This window comes from Denticeps clupeoides, chromosome 13, assembly GCF_900700375.1.
Source record: "Denticeps clupeoides chromosome 13, fDenClu1.1, whole genome shotgun sequence".
NCBI lineage: Eukaryota > Metazoa > Chordata > Actinopteri > Clupeiformes > Denticipitidae > Denticeps > Denticeps clupeoides.
The window spans coordinates 18958072-18977872 of record NC_041719.1 but is presented as its reverse complement, the minus strand read 5'-3'; the positions used below and the strand labels follow the sequence as shown (position 1 = coordinate 18977872).

The 19801-nt window shown below is 46.2% G+C and overlaps 1 protein-coding gene across 2 annotated transcripts in view; it reads left to right on the top strand.

The window, feature by feature from the left end:
* glis1b (GLIS family zinc finger 1b) overlaps positions 1–19801 on the top strand; it is a 61592-nt gene that overhangs the window by 24295 nt on the left and 17496 nt on the right. The window contains exons 4-7 of one of the 2 annotated variants that reach the window (XM_029001172.1): positions 763–2071; positions 16034–16195; positions 17353–17451; positions 18576–18717. In XM_029001172.1, the coding sequence (XP_028857005.1) occupies positions 763–2071; positions 16034–16195; positions 17353–17451; positions 18576–18717 (1712 nt within the window). Of the gene's footprint in view, positions 1–762; positions 2072–16033; positions 16196–17352; positions 17464–18575; positions 18718–19801 lie in introns of both variants that reach the window. The other variant, XM_029001171.1, reaches the window with a different exon arrangement.

The window sequence follows — 19801 nt, the reverse complement described above, 5'->3', positions numbered from 1 at the left end:
ACAGAGGGCCCTTCACACATCACTCAGGAGTCTTGCACAAAATCCATAATGAGGGAACTGACAGGAATTATTATGGGGAAGATCACAGCGACGCATGGAGAAATATGACCTCTCCTCCATTCATTGAGCAAAGATTCCCACAATAATACAGAGTATTGTAAACGCTGACCCTTCACAGGCCACCATTATGCCAACAAACCAGGTTACTGGTCATTATCCCAGATGTAGGGTTGGGTTAACCCATTTGTGTCATCAAAGGCTCTCAGAGACACAGGCTGATGGAGTCTCCATATCTGTGCCTTTCTTAGTCTTAAATGCCCATTCATAACTAGTTGGGGCCAAATTTCCTGTATTATTTATTCATGAAATTGTTGGGAAATTATTTGAAATGGACGCAGGCTGAAAGAGAGCATCAGTCAGAAACCTTGCTGAAATGGAGGGTACGGAGCACACTCCCAAAGGAAGCCGTCCTCGAAAAGAACAACACGTTTCATGTCTGGCCTTTAGCAGAAATGCCTGAATGAGATGATCCTTGACACTAAGGGTCTTTTCAGGTGGCTTCCCTGCACGGCGAGGGCTCCGGCGAGCACAGAGCGCTCCTGTTTGAAGGTGCAGCTTGTGGGAAGGGCGAGTTGGCGCAGCGTGCGACAGCCCTGGCCTTTATCTATCAACAGTCGACAGCTAATAATGCCCATATTCTCCCCCTCTGGCGCGTTCCACCGACGCCGCTCATATTCCCGTCTGTGCTTCCTCTCTCTGCAGGTCGGCCGGCTTTCAGAGGGACCTGACTTCACCCGCGGTGTGCGGCGGCGGGGGCTTGGACGCACCCGGGACGTCTCTCGCCTACCCAGTCAAACAAGAGGCATCCATCGGATACAAACTTGTCCCTGGACCAGGACTTTCCATCCCCGGAAGAGCCGGGATGGGCGCCGGCCAAGGGCCCCCGCCCACCGGGATGGAGGTTCCGCACGGCGGCGGAGGGTTGGAGGGGTTGCTGTCGACGGCGGTGGCGGCAGCCGCATCATCGGCCTGTGCATTTAATAATGAAGATGGCTCCGCCCCACTCGCATTGTCCGCTCCAGGCTCCCGTCACTCAGCGCGGCTCCTCCACGCCAGCAGCCTGAAGAGGCGCGGCCTGACGGTGGCCTCGCAGTCGGCTGCCGTCTCTGAGGGCGTTGATATCACAGCCATCATCTGCTCTTCGCAGATGTCCGTGGTGGCCTGCGTCAACGGCCTGCGGACCTCCAACCCCTCGCCCCCCTGCTCCGCCTTCCCCCGGCCACCGAACGCCGCTCCTCGCAAACAGACGCTGCCATCCAGCCCCCGGCCCCTGCAGGAGAGCTGCCAGCTGCCGTCACCCGCTGCCTGCCTGCTGTCCCTCTCCAACACACCGTCCTCGTCTTCTTCACTGTCGTCCTCGTCATCATCGGGGGAGCCGGACGCGGGGACGTGCGAGGAGCCGGGCTCCATGCAGCAGGGGCTGGGCGGCGGCGGCGGCGTGGAGGGGCTGCTGATGGCTGGGGGGTCTCTTCTCGGCCTGCAGCAGCACCCTGCGCCCCTGTTGGACGGGTGTCAGAGAGGCACTGGCGGAGGCGCCCTGAAACAGGAGCCCCTGGACGAGTTCTCCCCCACCGAGGACGAGCTCTTTCACCACCATCGCTACAACCACACACGACACCACCACCTACGCCCGGCGATGCCCCCGCCCTACCACCTCCACCAGTACATGGGCTCCAGCCCTGGAGCACTGCTGCACCTGCAGGCGCAACAAGCCCCCAAACCGCCAGGTCTGCCTGGGCACCAGGGGGTCACGACTGTAGGGGACAGGGAGGACGTGGTGCTGGGCTTCGGAGACAAGCAGGTGTGCCGTTGGATAGACTGCAGCGCTGCCTACGAGCAGCAGGAGGAGCTGGTGAGGCACATCGAGAAGGTGCACATCGACCAGCGCAAGGGCGAAGACTTCACCTGCTTCTGGGCCGGCTGCATCCGCCGCTACAAGCCCTTCAATGCACGATACAAACTGCTCATACATATGAGAGTCCACTCTGGGGAAAAGCCCAACAAATGCATGGTGAGTCCACATCAGAACTGCTCAGAAGGCTCAGCTGACACCATGGTCCCAGCAGGAATCAGCCATAGTCATTTACATTTATGGGATCTAGTAGACGCCCGTATCCAGAGCGACTTACAACCAGTAGTTTCAGGGACAGTCCCCCCTGGAGACACTCAGGGTTAAGTGTCTTGCTCAGGGACGCAATGGTACTAAGTGGGGTTTGAACATTCCGGTTCATAGGTCACTAAGCTACTACCGCCTCTAATACTGATATATGGGACCTTCTGATCTGGAGACAGTTGCGCCACAAGGTCCACAGCGTTAGTAATCAAGGTTGATACGTTGTAGGTTCAGTTTTGCAGTTTAATGTGACTTCATGTAATATTTGAAGTCATCGTGGTCTGTCCTGGCAGTTGATCACAATATATATCATTTTACGGAAATATCAGCCTTCCAAAGCTTGATTATTCTGTCTGAGACCCATACACTCCCTGAGAATTATTCTTTTCATAAACCATGTGTGCATTGGGGTTGAATCTGTTTCTTGGGATTAGAAATTGGGTTTTCCTTTGGTTCCTCATGTTTAAAGAGGAATTCCTGTGTTGAGGGAATTGCCTGTGAATTTTATTGCCGGTGTAGAACGTGGAGTGATTGTGTGGAAGCTGCATTCATCCAGGTAGAGCGCCCAAATTCCACATGTCAACACAAAAATGAATGTCAAACTGCCATTCCCCTGTATACACACACACACACACACACACACAAAAACTTCCATTCCAAATACACAATTAGTCCACAATTTTCGTAAAAGTAAAACCATGTTTATTTTCTCACGCTTGCTCTCTCTTTTTCCAACGTAACCAAACAATGCATGCACTTGATGCAGGTATGAATGTTAAGTTGTCCCTCAAGCTTTAATTAAAATTAAATAAAAATGAACAATGGAAGAAATGTGGCATTCTGGTAGAATGAACCACATTAGACATAGTCAATTGTAGTCCATTCCTTATAATTCCTTGTCCTCTATTTCTATGCTTCTATTAGTCTGTGGCTATGTCCGAATGTCGTACTTGTCTCATAGAGAGTGTTACTGGGACCACATCTTGACACATTTTTGGTGTAATGGGACAGTGTTTGGCCACCGCAAGTGAACGCACTACTCTGGAAGTAATTTCGGCATGACGCACATTACACATACATTTGTTTGCGTTTGTTCCCCCTTCGCTTGTGCAGTTCGGGGATCTGTGTTCAGTCTCTGTGTGCGTTGTGAGATCCAGGCCTGGTGTCACAACTCTCTAAACAAATGCTAATGGGGACATGTTCCAGACACTGACACAGGAACCAGCTGACCTGCTGGACACGGTGGCTGATACCACCGTGTCCAGAAACACACACACATATACATAGTTACAACTGCACTACGTTTTTTTCCCCCTTAATTGTTGCCAGGGCCCGCTGGTGGCGTGGCGGGGTGTTACTGGAAGTATTTACTTGGTTCCCTGTTGTGTGAAGAACACAGCTGGTGCCCCATGTTCCTGTATGCTGTTACTGGGCAGGGATCGGCCATCATTAGCAAACTTCATGCTCCGCGTCTTGGTCAGCCTTCCGCGGCTCCGAGTGATGCCGCTTGCCTCCGACGCGCTCGCGCAATAGACAAAGGCATGTTGGTATTCCAGCTATTTGCACAGAGGAAACAGATGAGACGTTTTGATTTCGAACCAAATGCTCCTGAAAAGCCCAGCTAATCCCTTTATTATCTTTCCAACATCAGATTCCAGGCAAGATCCCCACACGCCCAAACACAAAACTTCCTGCAGCTCGGCTGCGGTGTGCTGGCTTCACGCTGGGCCTTGGCAGGGAAAACTCATTATCGCGACGAGGCGAGAGCTGAGCTGCTCTCTGACGTTTTACTTGTCACTGTCCGTACCTTTCCGCCCCCTTCACATAAAAAGTGCAGCTACATCTGTGAACACGGAGCACTCTGGATTTTAAAAATGTCCCGTAAAGTTTGAAAGGCACATTTCAGCTCACCCGCCAATTAATAGGTACCGCAGGCTGTTTTGCGGTAGTCAGACAAGAGAAGGGGGGAGACGGAGTTAAAAGGAAACGACATAATCTCGCTGCAATATCCTGTTGTGTTTCATGCTTAATTTGAGTGTTGTTTTAGTTTATTGCATTTTTTCTCTCTTGTCTGCATTAATATTAAAAATATATCCCGCGATCGTAGCCCAGTCGTTGTCCTAAGGCTTTGATATCCTTGTGGTTTATTTGACTCAACTCTGTGGATTTCGTGTCTCAAATCACCTGACCCTGTAACCTGAAATGTGCGCCTTCATTGCTGAATGAAATCATGCCTTGATTAAATTCCACATTTCCCATATTACTGCTCATATTTTTTCCTGATGATTGTATTATTTACTTATGCTCTACAAATCTACAATATCAAATGGAGCTATTGAATATTTACTTATACAATAGCTCCATTTGGTCAGTGTACCATGTTGACTGGAAAATTATTTTCAGGAAAAAGTCTTTTTTTTGGAAATGCGGCTCCTTTCTGCAGAGGGTAAAGCAGATTCTTTCCAGAATTCTAAATCTGAAAAATAGGTGTCATGTCAGTCTCAGAAAGTCTGTAAAATAACTGTAATATAAAAACATATATTAAGATTGAAAACATGCTCTACATATCTACATCACATAAAGTCAAAGGGCAAGTGAACCGTTGCAAACTATGATTTTGTCAATTGATTTTATGTTATATATAAACTATAATACATTGAATTTAATCTGTAACTATATACCAGTTTTACAAAACAGTGAAGTTGGAGTGAAAATGGGAGAACGCCCCAGCAGTAGCTACAGCTTCATGCACACAGAGCAGCGCTTGAAGGAAAATTGGACGCACTGTAGGGACCTGCTGGGAAAAGCCGACATCATGGAATTTCACTGGTGTGAAATCTGTAAAGGTATACATGTATATGAAGATTTATTAGAATGTGTTTTGGACGCGAGCTGAGAAAAGCTGAGACGCAGATGTCGAGGTGGACGCCACGGGCCCTTGCCAAGAGTACGTGTTTTCTGCAGTAAATGGACGCTTTTGTAGGCAATCAGATGAAACAAGGGCAGCCATTAGCTGATTAAAAGCGAGCGGACTTTTCCCCGGGAACGTGCGCTGAAATCAGAGCTGGCCCGGCGCTGGAGTGACAGTGACATTAACGGGTTTGTACCAGAATGGGTGGCTGACATGCAGACCTGTCCGGTCGACTTACTCACCTCCATCTTTCTGGGCCCTGCGCTCGCAGACCAACGGCAGCGGTAGCTGTGCCTGCGTCGGGAAAATAACTCCGGAATGGGACAAGGTCCCGCAAGCCGGCTGCTGAGAGAGGCATGAAGTCTTTTTAACCGGAGGCGACAGGGGCTGCACAATAACTGGGGTAATCAGAGACGAAAGGCTAATTCACATTATCGACTACTGTACGTGACGGATTAAAAGTGAGTTCATACACGGCCTGGCTGGAGGTGTGTCTCCAGCTGTTCCTGGATCTGTTCTTTTAAGATGTAGAGGGTTCGCTCTAAAAGCAAGCGTTTTAAAAATGCATCATATTGTTGGTTTAATTTATTCTGTCATTAATTCTGTCCAATGGTCAGCCACGGCACTACAAGACAGCTCTTCAACCATCGTGCTCAGAGCTGAGCAACACAGACCATATGCAGCAGATATATTAGCATGAACTGCTGGCAGAAGACTCCCAGGGACGTCAGAAGACTGATGTTTTGGCGGGGGAATGAAAGACCTGGGAATGGATGGGATCTTGCTTCTTTTCCTTGTCGAATAAGCAAAGCCAAGTTCATGTCAAGTCATAAAAGGTTTCCAGTCAACTCGCGCAATAATGCAATCCAGCCCCCCGACCCCATACTCACTTTATAGCTACTTTGTACCCGGGTTTAATCCAGTGTTATCATGACTTTGGATATTATTTTAAGGTGGCTGATTATATTATGGAGGCTTTATAGTCATGTTAGGGCGGATTAAAGACAAACTGGAAGGATGGTGAACTTTATGAATATAATTGTGCCTAACTGGGTATCAAAGCGGCAAGATCCATATATGATTTGCGTTAATCATATTTGTTAGGAATGCAATAGTTTAAGTTGGTAATTTCCTCGACATGTAATCGCAATCTGGAATCAGTAACTGGAGATCTGTCCGAGGCCGAAGGTGCATTACTCCGGCATTGTGTCATGACTGTCCCAAATCCAAGTGCTTAATCAGTTTAACCTCGCAAGTGCACCGTATCGGCTTACTGATACACGGAACTTTTTTTTTTTGAATGTCAAGCCGTTGCTCAGGTTCTTTGGGGATAATGGGGACTTGGGGCTTGCAAGTTCGCAAGGGACGGTTGCTCTGGACCTTGCTCTGGGTCTGTCTCAGTACATGGCCGCTTCTCTCAGATCAGGCGAGATATGGAGGGGAACGCGCTTAAGCCTTTCAGCTGTCCAGCTGCGCTGTCGGGGTTAAAGAGAAACTCAAACTCACCCTGGATGGGCTGCCTGTTACATTTGTCCTCAGAGATCTCAGTGGACACTGCATGTAGCCGTTAACCTTTGGATACGTGAAGTCATTATCAAAATGTTGGAATCTCTCTAGTGTTTCTTACTTTCTTTAAACTCTGTTTTCTTTATCCAGAGGGAACATTATACCATCATTTTTTTAATTCAGTGTTTTGGATGAAGATTTCTTCAAAGAAGGAGTTTTAAAGCCTGTGAAGATTCTCAGTCATCCAGGTGAATTTGTCTGAAAGTTGAGTCGTGACAACTGGACTTTCTTTCTTTAATGCAGAGACGTTTCATTCTGCATCCACAGAACTTTGGATGACTGTGGATGCAGAATGAAACGTCTCTACTCGCGACTCTTGCCACGACTCAACATTCAGACAAGGAGTTTTAAAGATAGGCTATCACCTCCGAAAGGCCCTTCCCCACTAAAACAGGCGTGACCCACCCAAACGGAGAATGCTGAGCGCTGAGGAGTCGGATAACACCTGGCCACGCTCGCTTCCTGGCATTACGACGCACGACCACGATCGCCTTCTCGGAGTCTCAGAATTTCCTGAGTGTTGTCTTGTTCGTGTCTGTGGCATTGAAGTGCGAGGTGGTCGGGAGGCGTAATATTGATGGGCGACAGGCTGCAGCACGGAAAACGGGAGACCCAGGGTTCCCTCGGAGAGGAGGCTACAGTGGGTTTTTGGTAACGTTTCGTGGAGCTTTGGCAGGACACCCTGCGCCGTAACGCCGCGTAGCAGCTGGAATTCGGCAGGGCAATTAGAGCTCAGCCCCACGAAAAATCTCCCTCCCGGGCCAAGAAACATCGTCCAGGCTCCCCCGAAGGCCCTTGTCTGTTTACGTAGTCAAGTCCTCACATTTGCTCTGCCGTTGTGGAGCGCTGCCACAGACGCGGCCACCGCCATCGCGTTTCTGTCAGTCCCGGAAAAATTGCTGTGCTCATCCCACAGTTTCACGTCTCTATCGGCCAGCCACTCAACTGTCAAAGGCCGGAATTCGATGCATTTTAGACACCATTTGGCACAGAGGCTTCGCTTCTATATATACAGAAGGAGTTTTCGGAATATTTAACCTGCAACCGGGTAAAACAAACCCAAAAGTGAAATGTTCAAACGCTGGTTTCTCCGTCTGCGCGTAATGAAGAGCAGCATGAGTCTCTTACTCTGCTTTATTCTAATGAAAGGTCTGGCCGACGCAGCGTGATGCCGTGCCGTTCTGCATTCACGTCTGTCCTCGCCGGAGGAACACTATACGCTTTCAAAGCAAACAAGCATGTCGTGACCTTTCTGCTGTTTAAATTGGATTAAATTGTGTTGTCAAGCATCGATTCGGCTTCATGAGTTCGGGGAGCTGTGTGTCGAAACCGGAGGAAAGGTAGCCTGAGTTCGCCGCACCAAAAGGCCTGTTTGCTCCAACAGTGGCACAAAGTTCCGCGCGTCGCCTTTCCCAGAAAATAAATCCTTTCCGATTATCAAACTTCACCGGAGAGCCAGCGCCGCATTTAGCACGAAGAGGCAGGAGCCAGAAACGTTGCTGGCCACTGCGCGGTTAGTACACAGATGGGAAATGGGAAGGAACGGAACAGTCAGCAGTTTGACATGCGAAAACAACACGAGGCAGGAGAATTATGATTGCTTGAATAATGCTAAATCATCAACATTTTCCTGTCTGTGTACAGGAACTTATTAGACAGTTATGGATGGAAATGATTGCATCTGTAGAGACTATGAACTTTGTAGCGCTGAACAGTGAAGCTTTTTGGGCAGGCCAGCTTATCAACCCCAACATCACCAAGTCACTGGTTTAAATCCCACTTACTACCATTGTGTGTCCCTGAGCAAGACATTTAACCCTAAGTGTCTCCAGGGGGACTGTCCCGGTCACTACTGATTGTAAGTCGCTCTGGATAAGGGCGTCTGATACATGCTGTCAATGTAAAGATGAGGCCACAAGGAATAGGTGGGCTGATATTGTCTCACTGTAAGTTATGGTTGTCACTAATAGATATTTATAACTTGCAAAAATGAGAACAATTATAATTCTGGAGCAGACTGAGAAGAATGAGGTCAATTGTCACAGAGATTATTGTCCCGTGGACCATAAAGCGGATTCGAACGTCTATGGCTGAACCAGTCGAATAAAGCTGCCAGATGCAGTATTCAGCTCATAGTTGTAACTTATCCTTGAGAAAGTGGCGTGGTTTCTGCTTCTTCAGCAGACACGCCCTCCTGTGTAAAAATGATTTGTATGTCTAGTGTTAGTGATTTTTGCAATCCATCTAATTAGGCTGAATGTCTAAAATGTATTTCTAAAATAATTATTTTTACTGCCTTACACTAACTTTTCAGCTGTCCGACAAGTTTTACATTTTGCTTTTTGTTGAGAAAGAAGCGGCATTGATCACAGATGTAGAGTTTATATCAAACATGCAGTAATATAACCGCTGTAGCTCATGGTGTTGGCTTCAGGGTTCTTCTGCTATATTTGGCACAGAACTCTAGATTTCATTAAAGCTTCAATCCAAAGACTTCAATAAAGGCAGCGTGTATAAACTGGCCGAGCACCGGTGAGCATGTGGCCTACCGCTCTGGAGAATGTACGTTATGCTATCCATTTACACTATCCCGGTTTCAACACGTTTTATTAGACAACCGTTCCGGGTAGTGAGGTCTGAGGTGTCTGGTGGTCCCTGTCGCCCCCGCTGGGCGGGGGAGCGTTGCAAAAACGGCCCCTTCTTTCCTCGCACTCGCTGGCTGCGGGCGAAGACTTGTGCCATCTTGACCTATTGTCCAATTTCATGCTTGTGCTTTCCTTTGCAACGTTGCTGAGCCCTTGGCATGAAGGTGTTTGCCTTGGCAGGCCGCTGGCCTTCAGACATGTTTATTTGTTGTCATGTTGGAGATACGGAGTGGGCATGAGCCTCAGCCCCAGCTGTGTCAACTTGCTTTGCTGGAGGAACAGTGAGCCAGCACTGTGTGTGTGTGTGTGTGTTTGAGTAGTAGGCAGGACCGGCCCTCAGTCAGGCCTGAAGCTACACATGGCTTTGGTTCCTCAGCCGATGGGAAGAAAAAAACCTTGATGGCCTTGTCGTTAACGAGCATTGGAAGGATTATTGTGTCACATACCAGTTGTCACCGATCACCAGGTTGCAGGTGTGTTTTCCCTTCGTGCTCCTTAAATGCTCCAAATTTTTACAAACTTTTTACGAACCATGTGCTTCGCAAATGTCAGATAATCTGAGATGAAAGGTTTTTTTTAAATAATATAATGTGGGTGCTGGTGCGGAGTGGGGTGCTGAGAGAGGCGGCGGTGGACTAAAAGAGAGACTCACCTGAATGGAGGTGTGGGGCGCTCCGAAGAAGGTGGGAGTGATGGGTGCTGGACAGATCGCACTCAGGGTGTCAGGAGAGGAAACAGAGACATACACACACACACACATTTTTATCTCAACTACACCAGCACACAAACTTGATTTGCTTAAAGTAACACCATTCCAGTCACGAGGCCACACCACATATCATGTTTAGGATTTTCATTGCCTGCCCCACGTTTCAAGTTGCACGGATGGGTGTATAATTAATGGCTGGACGGTATTCGGGTGGCTGTGGCGCTAGCCGCTGCGCAGCAGAGTCTAATTAGCCATTAGAAATACTTAGACGAGACAGCGCCAAAGAACAGTTACTTGGGTGACAGGTCTGTCATTACACACTCAAACAATGGCTGGAGTTCCATTACAGTTTTCTTGGTAATTGAACTTTGCAAAACTTTGCAAAAGTTTGACAAGGTGACAAATGCCTTTAATTCCATTAACGGATGGCCTGCGATGGTTACCAGTCCTGCAATTAGCTGAGAACTCAGCCTGCACTGGTTTTCCAAGACTGCACCACCACGGCCAACCTCGAAATCAAACCAGGTCCTATGTAACCACTAATCCACTAAATCAGTTTCCAGTCCAGCCTTCCAATTTGTTTCTCTTTTCAGTGGTACCAAACTTTTCCTAACTCAAGCATAAAAACCTTTATTCTGTTCATGTTTCTCATGAATTAAGCAAAATACTAATACTGACGTCTGTTGCCACTTCAAAGTCAAAAGGTAGATGCTATAGGTATGTAAGATGCAAGGTCAGAGGTCAGCCTCATGAATTAAACAGGTGGACGGTTGACCACGGTACCTCAGGTCCATGACTGATATTTTGTCCAAACATTGTCCAGTTTGATTTCCCCCCAAAAACCTGACCTCACCTGGCCTTGTGAGCTGACCGCGTTTGAAAAGTGCATCTAACGTTCATGGCCTGAGAAAAATTAGATGTTATTTAGTGGACGCAGGTCTCTGTACGGGGTGAGGGGTTAAGAGCTAAAGGAAGGCAGAAGGAGTTTAAAAAGAATAGTAATGGCTGACCTTTGCTCTCCTATTAGGGCGTAAAAAATACTTTACCTGCGTGACCCTCACACTCTCTTCTCTTGTTGCTCGGGGTTATGACCAGTCAGCTGTTCAACCCCCCGACTCGGGTCATAAGGAAATCATAGCATTTTAGTGGGCATAAGTGCACTTAAGGCTGGTAACAATTTGAAACCGAGCCCTGGGATTGTGCACGGGTTAAGTGTTTCCATGAACGGCCCTTTCACTTCCTGCATTTTCATCAGGTTGCCCATGCACACTGCAAGTGCTAATGCCAGGCTACCATGACGACAGGGCAAAAAATCCGTCATGTGCTTCCTTTCCCCGTTACCATCAATCGTTCGTCCTTCTGGGACGAAAGGAGCAACAATTATGGTGAGAAGGGCTAATTTAGTCATCATAGGATGCTTCCTGCAAGCGGTGTCATCTGCAGCGCTTGCATGAGAGCAGAACGGCTGTTCAGGGCAATTTCTGTAGCCATTTACATGACTACTTCCTCCACCAATTTATTGGCCGAGCTATCGCCCTGACAGTTCAATTCCATCTGGAGAACATTCCCACATTGCACATTAATCTACGTTATCTCGCTGTTTATGTAAATAAGAAAATGGAATTTTCAATTTGGAGCAAAGTAACTGAAAGACACCAAATGCATAGAAAAACATCAGGTCTTCATTTTGAATTATCTCCTTTCATTTCCAGAGAAACAGAACCAAAAAAAAAAAAACAAGACGTAATTTTTCGATTCAAATTAGGCCCTATTCACAACACATGGCGTTGGCTGCTAAAACGGGCTCCATTGTGGATATGGAAATGATATGTGTAAACGATGTTATGCGAATGCTTCGGCGGGGCTGGGTTTCATTTTGTCCCCTGACGAAGTGCATGAGAAACCTGTCTCTCCTTAGCTGTCTCGTTGAATCATATGGATATAATTTCATCCATTTACGTTTTTCTGCGCTTTGCTGTGGCCGCCGGAGGGCATTTGGAAGCAGGCAGATTAAACGCACATGTTTCTCCCGGCCTGCAGATTTGAACGTGCCATTTCGGCCCCTCTACCTCTAACGCTCGCTGAAGTGCCTGCATTTTTTTTTCTTCCTTTTTTAGTCTGCTGAATAAAACTCTCAAAACTATTCCTCAACATTACAGGATCAAGGCCTGGGCCTGATCTGCTTTTGATAAATAAAAAAATAAAATAATAAAAAACTTTGCTGGAGAAACTCATAGAAAGCAATTTAAGTGTCAAACTTCTGAAAAGGCTTGTTAAAAAGCCCTGTCTGCCTGTTTGTGTTTGTTTTTGGGCAGCTTATTAGAGTAATAATGTAGTTAATACTCATTAGCAACTTAACATTGTGGTTCCCTTCCGGCCCCCAGCCCCCGGGGGTGTTGATGGGGCAACTGGGCCTGGGAATATTAACATATAATGGAATAAGTGTGATTTCAAAGGCATGTGCAGACCTTGGCCTTGGCGTAATTCCCAAATTCCGGACATTGAACAGAGGCTTCCTGAGTGACCCGGACTGGGCTGGGGACTTGGGAATGCTCCTCCTTCTCCCATCCCTCTGCTGTGCCAGGCTGTCCATCAGAAACCTGTTGGAGATGTCAGCAGCCGGTATGAACGGAGCTTTTCCGAGCGTCTCCTGATAATGGCTGGTTTGTTCGGCACGCTCGTGGCTCGAGGGGCAGTAATGAGCTGTTTTCACAGCTCTACACTGAGGCCATTTAGCCACCAAAAACTGTCAAAGCTCACCGGCCCAGTCACAACTCATTTCCCATGAAAACATCACGGCCCTGCACCACGCCTCTGTGGGCCATAATCTGACTGTTGTGATCCAGTCTGCGGGCCCAGCAGCCACGTCAAGCTGGACTGTCACGCCAGTGTTTGCAGGAAGCCTGAAGGCCCCTTCCAGAACTTGGTGGTGTCACATCGGCCCACAGCGTCTCCTCTGGTGTGGTTTATCATCCAGTTTACCTTCTGCAGGTCGTTCAGAGAGGAAAGGAAAACATGTTTAAAGCAATTAATGTCATTAGCATCTAAACTGTTTTCATAAATAATATACATGTGCTGGCCAGAATGTGGAGCTGTCCAGTGTCCATTTCCCATCTGAGGAAGACTCACTGGTTATATTCTTGCTGTCATTTAGCCTTCATCTGGCCTTTTTTACACTGTGTTTTCTGGACAGGACCAGGTTTTAACTGCTGGATAATGATGCAGCAGCAGGTTGGTAATGTCACCTTCTAATGTCACCACCGGCTGTTATAACAGAGAAGTCAGAAAAGGATCAAACTCATTTGATTAGTAAATAGTGTGTTGCAACCAGAGTGTCTGTCAGTTTGTGAATTAACTGACCAGTGGAATGACCAGAAAACAGCTTGAAGAGGGTCATGGCTGCATTTGTTGAAATTCATTAAAACATGGAAATGAATAAATAAACAGATACATAAATAAATATGCAAATAAAAAAATCATTAATTTAATAATAATATTTTTGTACCACAGATATTTCTAACTTACTGTAATAGTACATAAAAAATGAAATACATATTTAAAAACTAATTTGACAAATATTTCGAAATCTTTTTTTTTTTTATCCTTTTTTTAACATGACATTAATACTTGTTGTTATTAAATTATTGAAAGGTTCGGTTTGAAAAGCCTTGACCTTGATGAATATTTGGATGCTTGTAGGGTGTCAGCAGTGTTTACCTTGGTCGGTGCTCCGTGTCTGCAGGCCAGGGGAACAGTGTGCAGCGCACGGCTCGAACCTGGCCGAGGTTCTGAGTGAACGCTGTGTTTGTTCTGTCCCACAATGCCTTATACAGTATGTGCGGACATAATGGGGCCGTACGTGATTGCTGATATTTTTCTCCATGGGTTCCTAAATTGAATTTTACCCCAAATTTGTATCACGCTATAGAAAGTCATAACAACATGATTATTGCCCCTGGCCGTACGTACATACCTTTTGGCACATTTATAATTTTTGTGTTTTGAAAACTCCCATTTGCAGCCCAGCATGGAGTCAGCATGGTACGACTCTCACATGTAGCCCAACTTCGATATTATGGATGGCCTCCATTAAAGTCCTCCTGTTTTCTCAGCTCTCCGCATTTTATTTTTCAGCCTTTAAAATAATATGCTGAGCTGTAAAGTCTGACACGCGCTGTGTTTTTCAAGCCCTGCAGCTCAGACCTGATCCATCACATTATATGGCATAGCTGTATATAGTTCACACTCATGTTTTTTTACATAGCGAGGACCTTGGGTGATTCACGTGTTATACATATGTATTATATATATATATATATTTTTTTTTTTATTTATTATTTAATACAACTGCCTGTTATTAATACGATGCATCACAAAGTATATTGTTAGCAGATATGGGTATACAGACACATCTTAACATCTCAGGGTTCTGTGTTTGATATGATAGATGTTTCTATCATATCAAAAACCTGTTAGCAGGTCCAGACACCCATATCTTTCACCCATATATTCCATGTACTTAATGCATTATTGATATGTACTACCAGAATCATATTAAATAGCAGTGTGGAGCTGTCTGTGGTGCTGAGTGGTGTTAAGTGGTTAAAAGTTCACGCATTAAAAACCATACTGTGCCTCTAGCATAGCAGGCTGAACTTCGCTCAATATTGTGAGTGAGCTGGTGTCAACAGAGAGCCTTCAAATGAATGGCGGCAGCTATATGCGGGCATTGAGTGTCGGGCTGAAGAATAGCTCCTCTCTCCTTCAGCGTAACCCGAGCTCTGGGGAAGCAGGGGCTTCAGGTAAAGGTCAGGAGACAAAAGATAGAAGCTCCTCCGTGGCAGCTTTCAGTCAGCTGGGGCCACTCCCTCACAGCCCTGATTGGCTCCCGATTAGATGATGAGAGAGGTGGGCGGAGTCCAGGGATTGGGTAACAGGTAAGTAATTGTACAGGAAGGGGCTGAAGTGTGATGCTTCGTGGCCAAAGGCTGTCATTGTTGTGGCCCATCTCAACTGGGCTTAGTAACCGTATTGATGTCAGTCTGCTGTGGCTGCTCCAGCGCTACTATGGAGCAGAGGCTGTCTTGCGAGAGATACGTTACACTAAATATAGCTGGTAGCGTGGCAGCGACGCACTCGTCTTTTATAGGTTCGGGATGATGGGGGCCATTAGGCGAAAAGCATCTGGGTTGCACTTTAAATAGGGAGAGTGAAAGTGGACCCTGTGGCTTTCATGCATTATAACTGAGCTGCAGAGGTGCAGAGTTCAGGTTCAGAAAGTAAGAGTCTATGCCGGTGTTTAGTTCCTGCCCACTGGGCTGGCTGATTAGAAGCAGAAATTCTCATGTATTCTAAATACTGAGATGACAGAATGCTGAATATGTTGCCATAAATGTGTTCCATTACAGTACAGAAAATATTTGTTCAGATGCATATAAAATACATATTTGAAATATTTGTTTAAAACAGCCGCTGAGTGTTATTTATTTATTTTCTTGCAGTAGTTCTGGGTTGCAGTAGTTTCGTGATGATGCGGAGCAAACATTAATAAAATGTCAACATGAATATTATTCATAATGCATTTGAGCATACAAAGCAGATTTTTAATATACAGTATATTGCAGCACATGCATTCTAAAGGCATTTGGTAAAAATGAGCTGGATTCTACATACTCCCCTGTAATATGTGAGAATATTGTCTCAGCTCAGCTCAGCACACACACACTTACACACACACACACACACACACACACACACACACACACTATCCAACTGGCCTTCTACTGCTCACAATAAAAAGCCATTTGGCATTTAAAAGCCATTGTATGAGTGAAATGCAAATTTAATGGATGTTTACTGCTGGGGAAGCTACATAAAAGTGAAGTTTATGGTCCATGGCCTCACTCTTGTTACTTCACACTGTCACATGGTTCCCAGTTGAGTCTGTGTCGAGTTATTAATATTAAGGAGCTTAAGACTCCGACGGCACCTCTGAAGTTCTTCAAGTTTCTGTCTGTGCTCTGTTTCAGTTCGAAGGCTGCAACAAGGCCTTTTCACGTCTGGAGAACCTGAAGATTCACTTGCGGAGCCATACGGGGGAGAAGCCGTACCTGTGTCAGCATCCCGGCTGCCAGAAGGCCTTCAGCAACTCCAGCGATAGAGCCAAACACCAGCGCACACACCTGGACACTGTAAGCAGCACGGCCCCACCCCGGCCGGTCACTCAGTCGGCCTGCTTCATGTCACCTTGGCCCTTGCTTGCCCAACCCCGACTCCATCTGCCAGGGTTGAGGTGTTATTTCGGACTCGCCTCATTTACTGAGTGCTTTTTAAATGCCTGTCGAAATGCTTTTAGTTGTGTTTCTTTGACATGTTGGCGGTATGAGGGAAGCAGGCCGCTGCTTTGGTGACAGTGGGTGGAGTTACCATGGCTTGTGCCTCTGGCAACTGGAGGAGAGGGAAGCCTGATTCTGCCACAATTCACTCCACACATAACTGTTCCCATGGAGATCTGCTTTATAGCAGCCTTCCAACATTGCCACCTGTATTGCACTGATGCAGCCAATGAGATTCCGTCACTGGTCATTTCCAAATGACTGAGAAAGGCACAGACATAAGAAGGGCAACTGTTCTGATTATGTTATTGGACAGAAAAGACTATCGTAAATGTTTGAAAATGTTCCCCTGTTTCACCATCGCCCCATATTTAGATGAGGATCGTATTGCATTGCTGAGGAAAGCAAGTAAAGCAGAGAAATTAGTAGCCCTGTAAAAACAGTCCTTTCGAGAACAGGCCTGAAAAAGTTGCTGGATCCAATTTCACTTTAATAACTGTGCACATACAAAGCAAAACTTAACATATGGGTAATGAAGGCATCTTTTCACTCTTTTTGTAAGAAGAACATTTTTTAAATCCACGCCAACATTACAAATTTGAGCAAAGATTTACATTTGCATGTGATTTGTGTTTTCTATGCTCCCATTTTGCATGCACTCCACAACCCAGAGCATGTGGGGGGCGAGGTGGTGGGGTGAACTGATGATTTTTCAAACAATTAATGGCTGTTTCTGCTTCTGTTTTTTTCTTAAACCTCTGTATCAACTCTCAGCATGAAGGTAGGATTCTGTCTTTCTTGCTTTGTCTGTTGTTTCATTCACACCTTAACTCATGTGTTCCTCAAAAAATACCTTCTGAGTTGTCTTTAGATCTCTGTACATTTCTTCACTGTTTTGTGATGATGTTTGCGAAATTTCAAGGACACAAAATGTGTTTTCATCATCCAGTCGAAAAGGGGATTATAAAAATATAATACCAATAATAATAATAATATTTATTGCAATCTTCCAGAAGCCGTATGCATGTCAGATACCAGGATGCACCAAACGCTACACAGATCCAAGTTCCCTCCGGAAACACGTCAAAATCCACTCTGCAAAAGAGCAACAGGTGCGTAGGAAGGTAAGCATTCATAAAAATCAAGGCTGGTATAAATATGTTTAAATATAATACAATTAGTTGCAATTGTTATATCTAACAGACTTGATGGCAGATTATCAATATCTGATATTACTAGTTAAATATCTTCCCACCTTGTCGAATGAATCGTTATTTGGCCTTTAACATTGTACCTGCGACTGCAGCCCTGCAGTAATTCAACTTTTTTATAAAATCATGGCTCTTTCATTGGCTGCAATCATTGATCTGAAATCAGGCCACCAGAACCGTTAGGTAGTGCAGATGGTTGTCCGCTGGTTCCAGTTGGGTTTATTTGGGTTCCTCAGGTTTGATGGCATTTCGGCGTGAACATGGTCAAGCCGGCATTATTTATTAAAGGCTGTAAATAGAGGGAGAATGGGCTCATTGTTGCGCTGGACTAGATGTTTCCTTTGCTCGGCACTGTAAATGGAAACATGTGTGCATGTTGTACCATTGTTAATAAGCTGTAGAGCACGATGCCCTGTGACCAGATGTTGTGGACAAACGTCAAACAAACCCTCACACAACAGCGCTAAGTGCTTCTCCTGCTAATAGGGTAAAGGAAGGTGCTTGCACATTATATTTTACTACAGACAAAAAGCCAAAAACATCACAACACGCACTTCATTTTTTATGGACATCATGTTTGTTGTCTGAAGTCATGAATTTGGAAACCCCACCCATGCAAGGCAGTGCAGATGATGGAGCTGTCAGGTTGTCCTTGAGGAACGTTCTTCAGCACAGCAGCATTCACACATGAGAAAAACCACGTAGAGTGTTGAAGATGCCAGGAGATGGATGGCCACGGGCAGATGGGACTTCTATATTTATTAAAGACTGAGGTTGGGTCTTATGTGGGCCTGTATGGAGTCGCATTAAGCATCAGTCTTTAATCCAGATCTTCTTTAGTTTGTTTAAACTCACAGAGATGTGTTTTTAATGCTTTCTTGTAATAAAAATTTTTTATGTGCTTTTAAAGAATCCAAGGGTGGGACAAAACCTCTGGGCTGCAGTGTACAAAATGTTCCAACTAAGGCTCTCTACTATGCTATTACATTTCATTGTGCTGATGCAGGGTTGTGTGTGATTGACAGCTGAGGCCATGCCCCCACCTGGAAACAGACATTCTGACCGACTGTCTGTCCGGCCAGCACCTCCATGGCCCTGCGCCCTCTCAGCACTCTCTCAACGGGAAGGACGGCCACACCGCCGGACTGGGACAGGACATGTTCACAGGTCGGGCAGCTTGAGGTCACACACTAATCTAGCTAACCGACTGGCACGCCCAATGTATTTTTAATTGCAGCTAAACTTTCACATTTGACACGGAAGCCCGTCTGGCACCCGCCCGGTATTGATTTCCAGCTGTCAGTCACGGCGCTGAGATAATATTTCACCGTGGACCCACACTCAGCACTCAGCGGCTTTGAAAGGTGGCCGGCTATGTTGTTTACGTGCGATTGATTTTTTGGTTTTATTTTTGAAATCTACAATCTTCTCCCACAGGAGCTCTTGTAGCCCCAACCTAAAGCGTATACTTTAATGCTTACAAGATTAACGTGAGCTCCAAAAACACTGTAATGGATACGGAGAAGACAAGAAGTGGCCTGATTATGAGGAACATATGTAATGGTTGGAGTCCAACATCTGCAGCGATCAGTCCGTACTCGCTGCGAATTCCCTCATGATACCACCTCTCGGTGGTTGTGCAAGCGCCAGTATACCGAATTATCATCCACTCTCGCAAATGCTGCCCATCTTCAAGTAGTCTGTGTTTCGAAACGCTGGCGTTGCTTCACAACCGACACTTGACATCATGCTGAATTTGTTATTTCGTTGGAGCCATTTGAAGATTCTGGGGAAGCGAGCGAATCCGCTGAAGGAATGGCGACACTCTAAACAAACACCCCTCGCTGCGAAAGCTTCGCTTATCTCTAATTGTCGGGGGCGAGGGAGAAAGAGATTTAAAAGCTCCTTGGCTGGAGTTCTATCGCTGGCTGTCTTCAGAAAAAGATCGCCGCTGCGTCGGTGTGCAAATGGCTTTGAGCCCGAAGGAACGCTGGGTGGAGAGAACTAAGCACGGGTAGGAGAATCGGCCCCCATTAGCGCAATTTCCCATTAGAGAGTTTTCTCCTGTTTCTGTTTCCACACAGTTGGCTGCAAAACCAGTTAACGCGCCTGTTAGACGTACTTTGAAGAAGGCCACTGTCCCACTCTAGAAACTCGGTGTGAGATTCTCGACAGCAAATTCCCACTTTCTTTCGAGCGGAGATCCCGTGCCATTGATCGCCTGTGACCGCCCCGGTGAACCTCCCCTGCT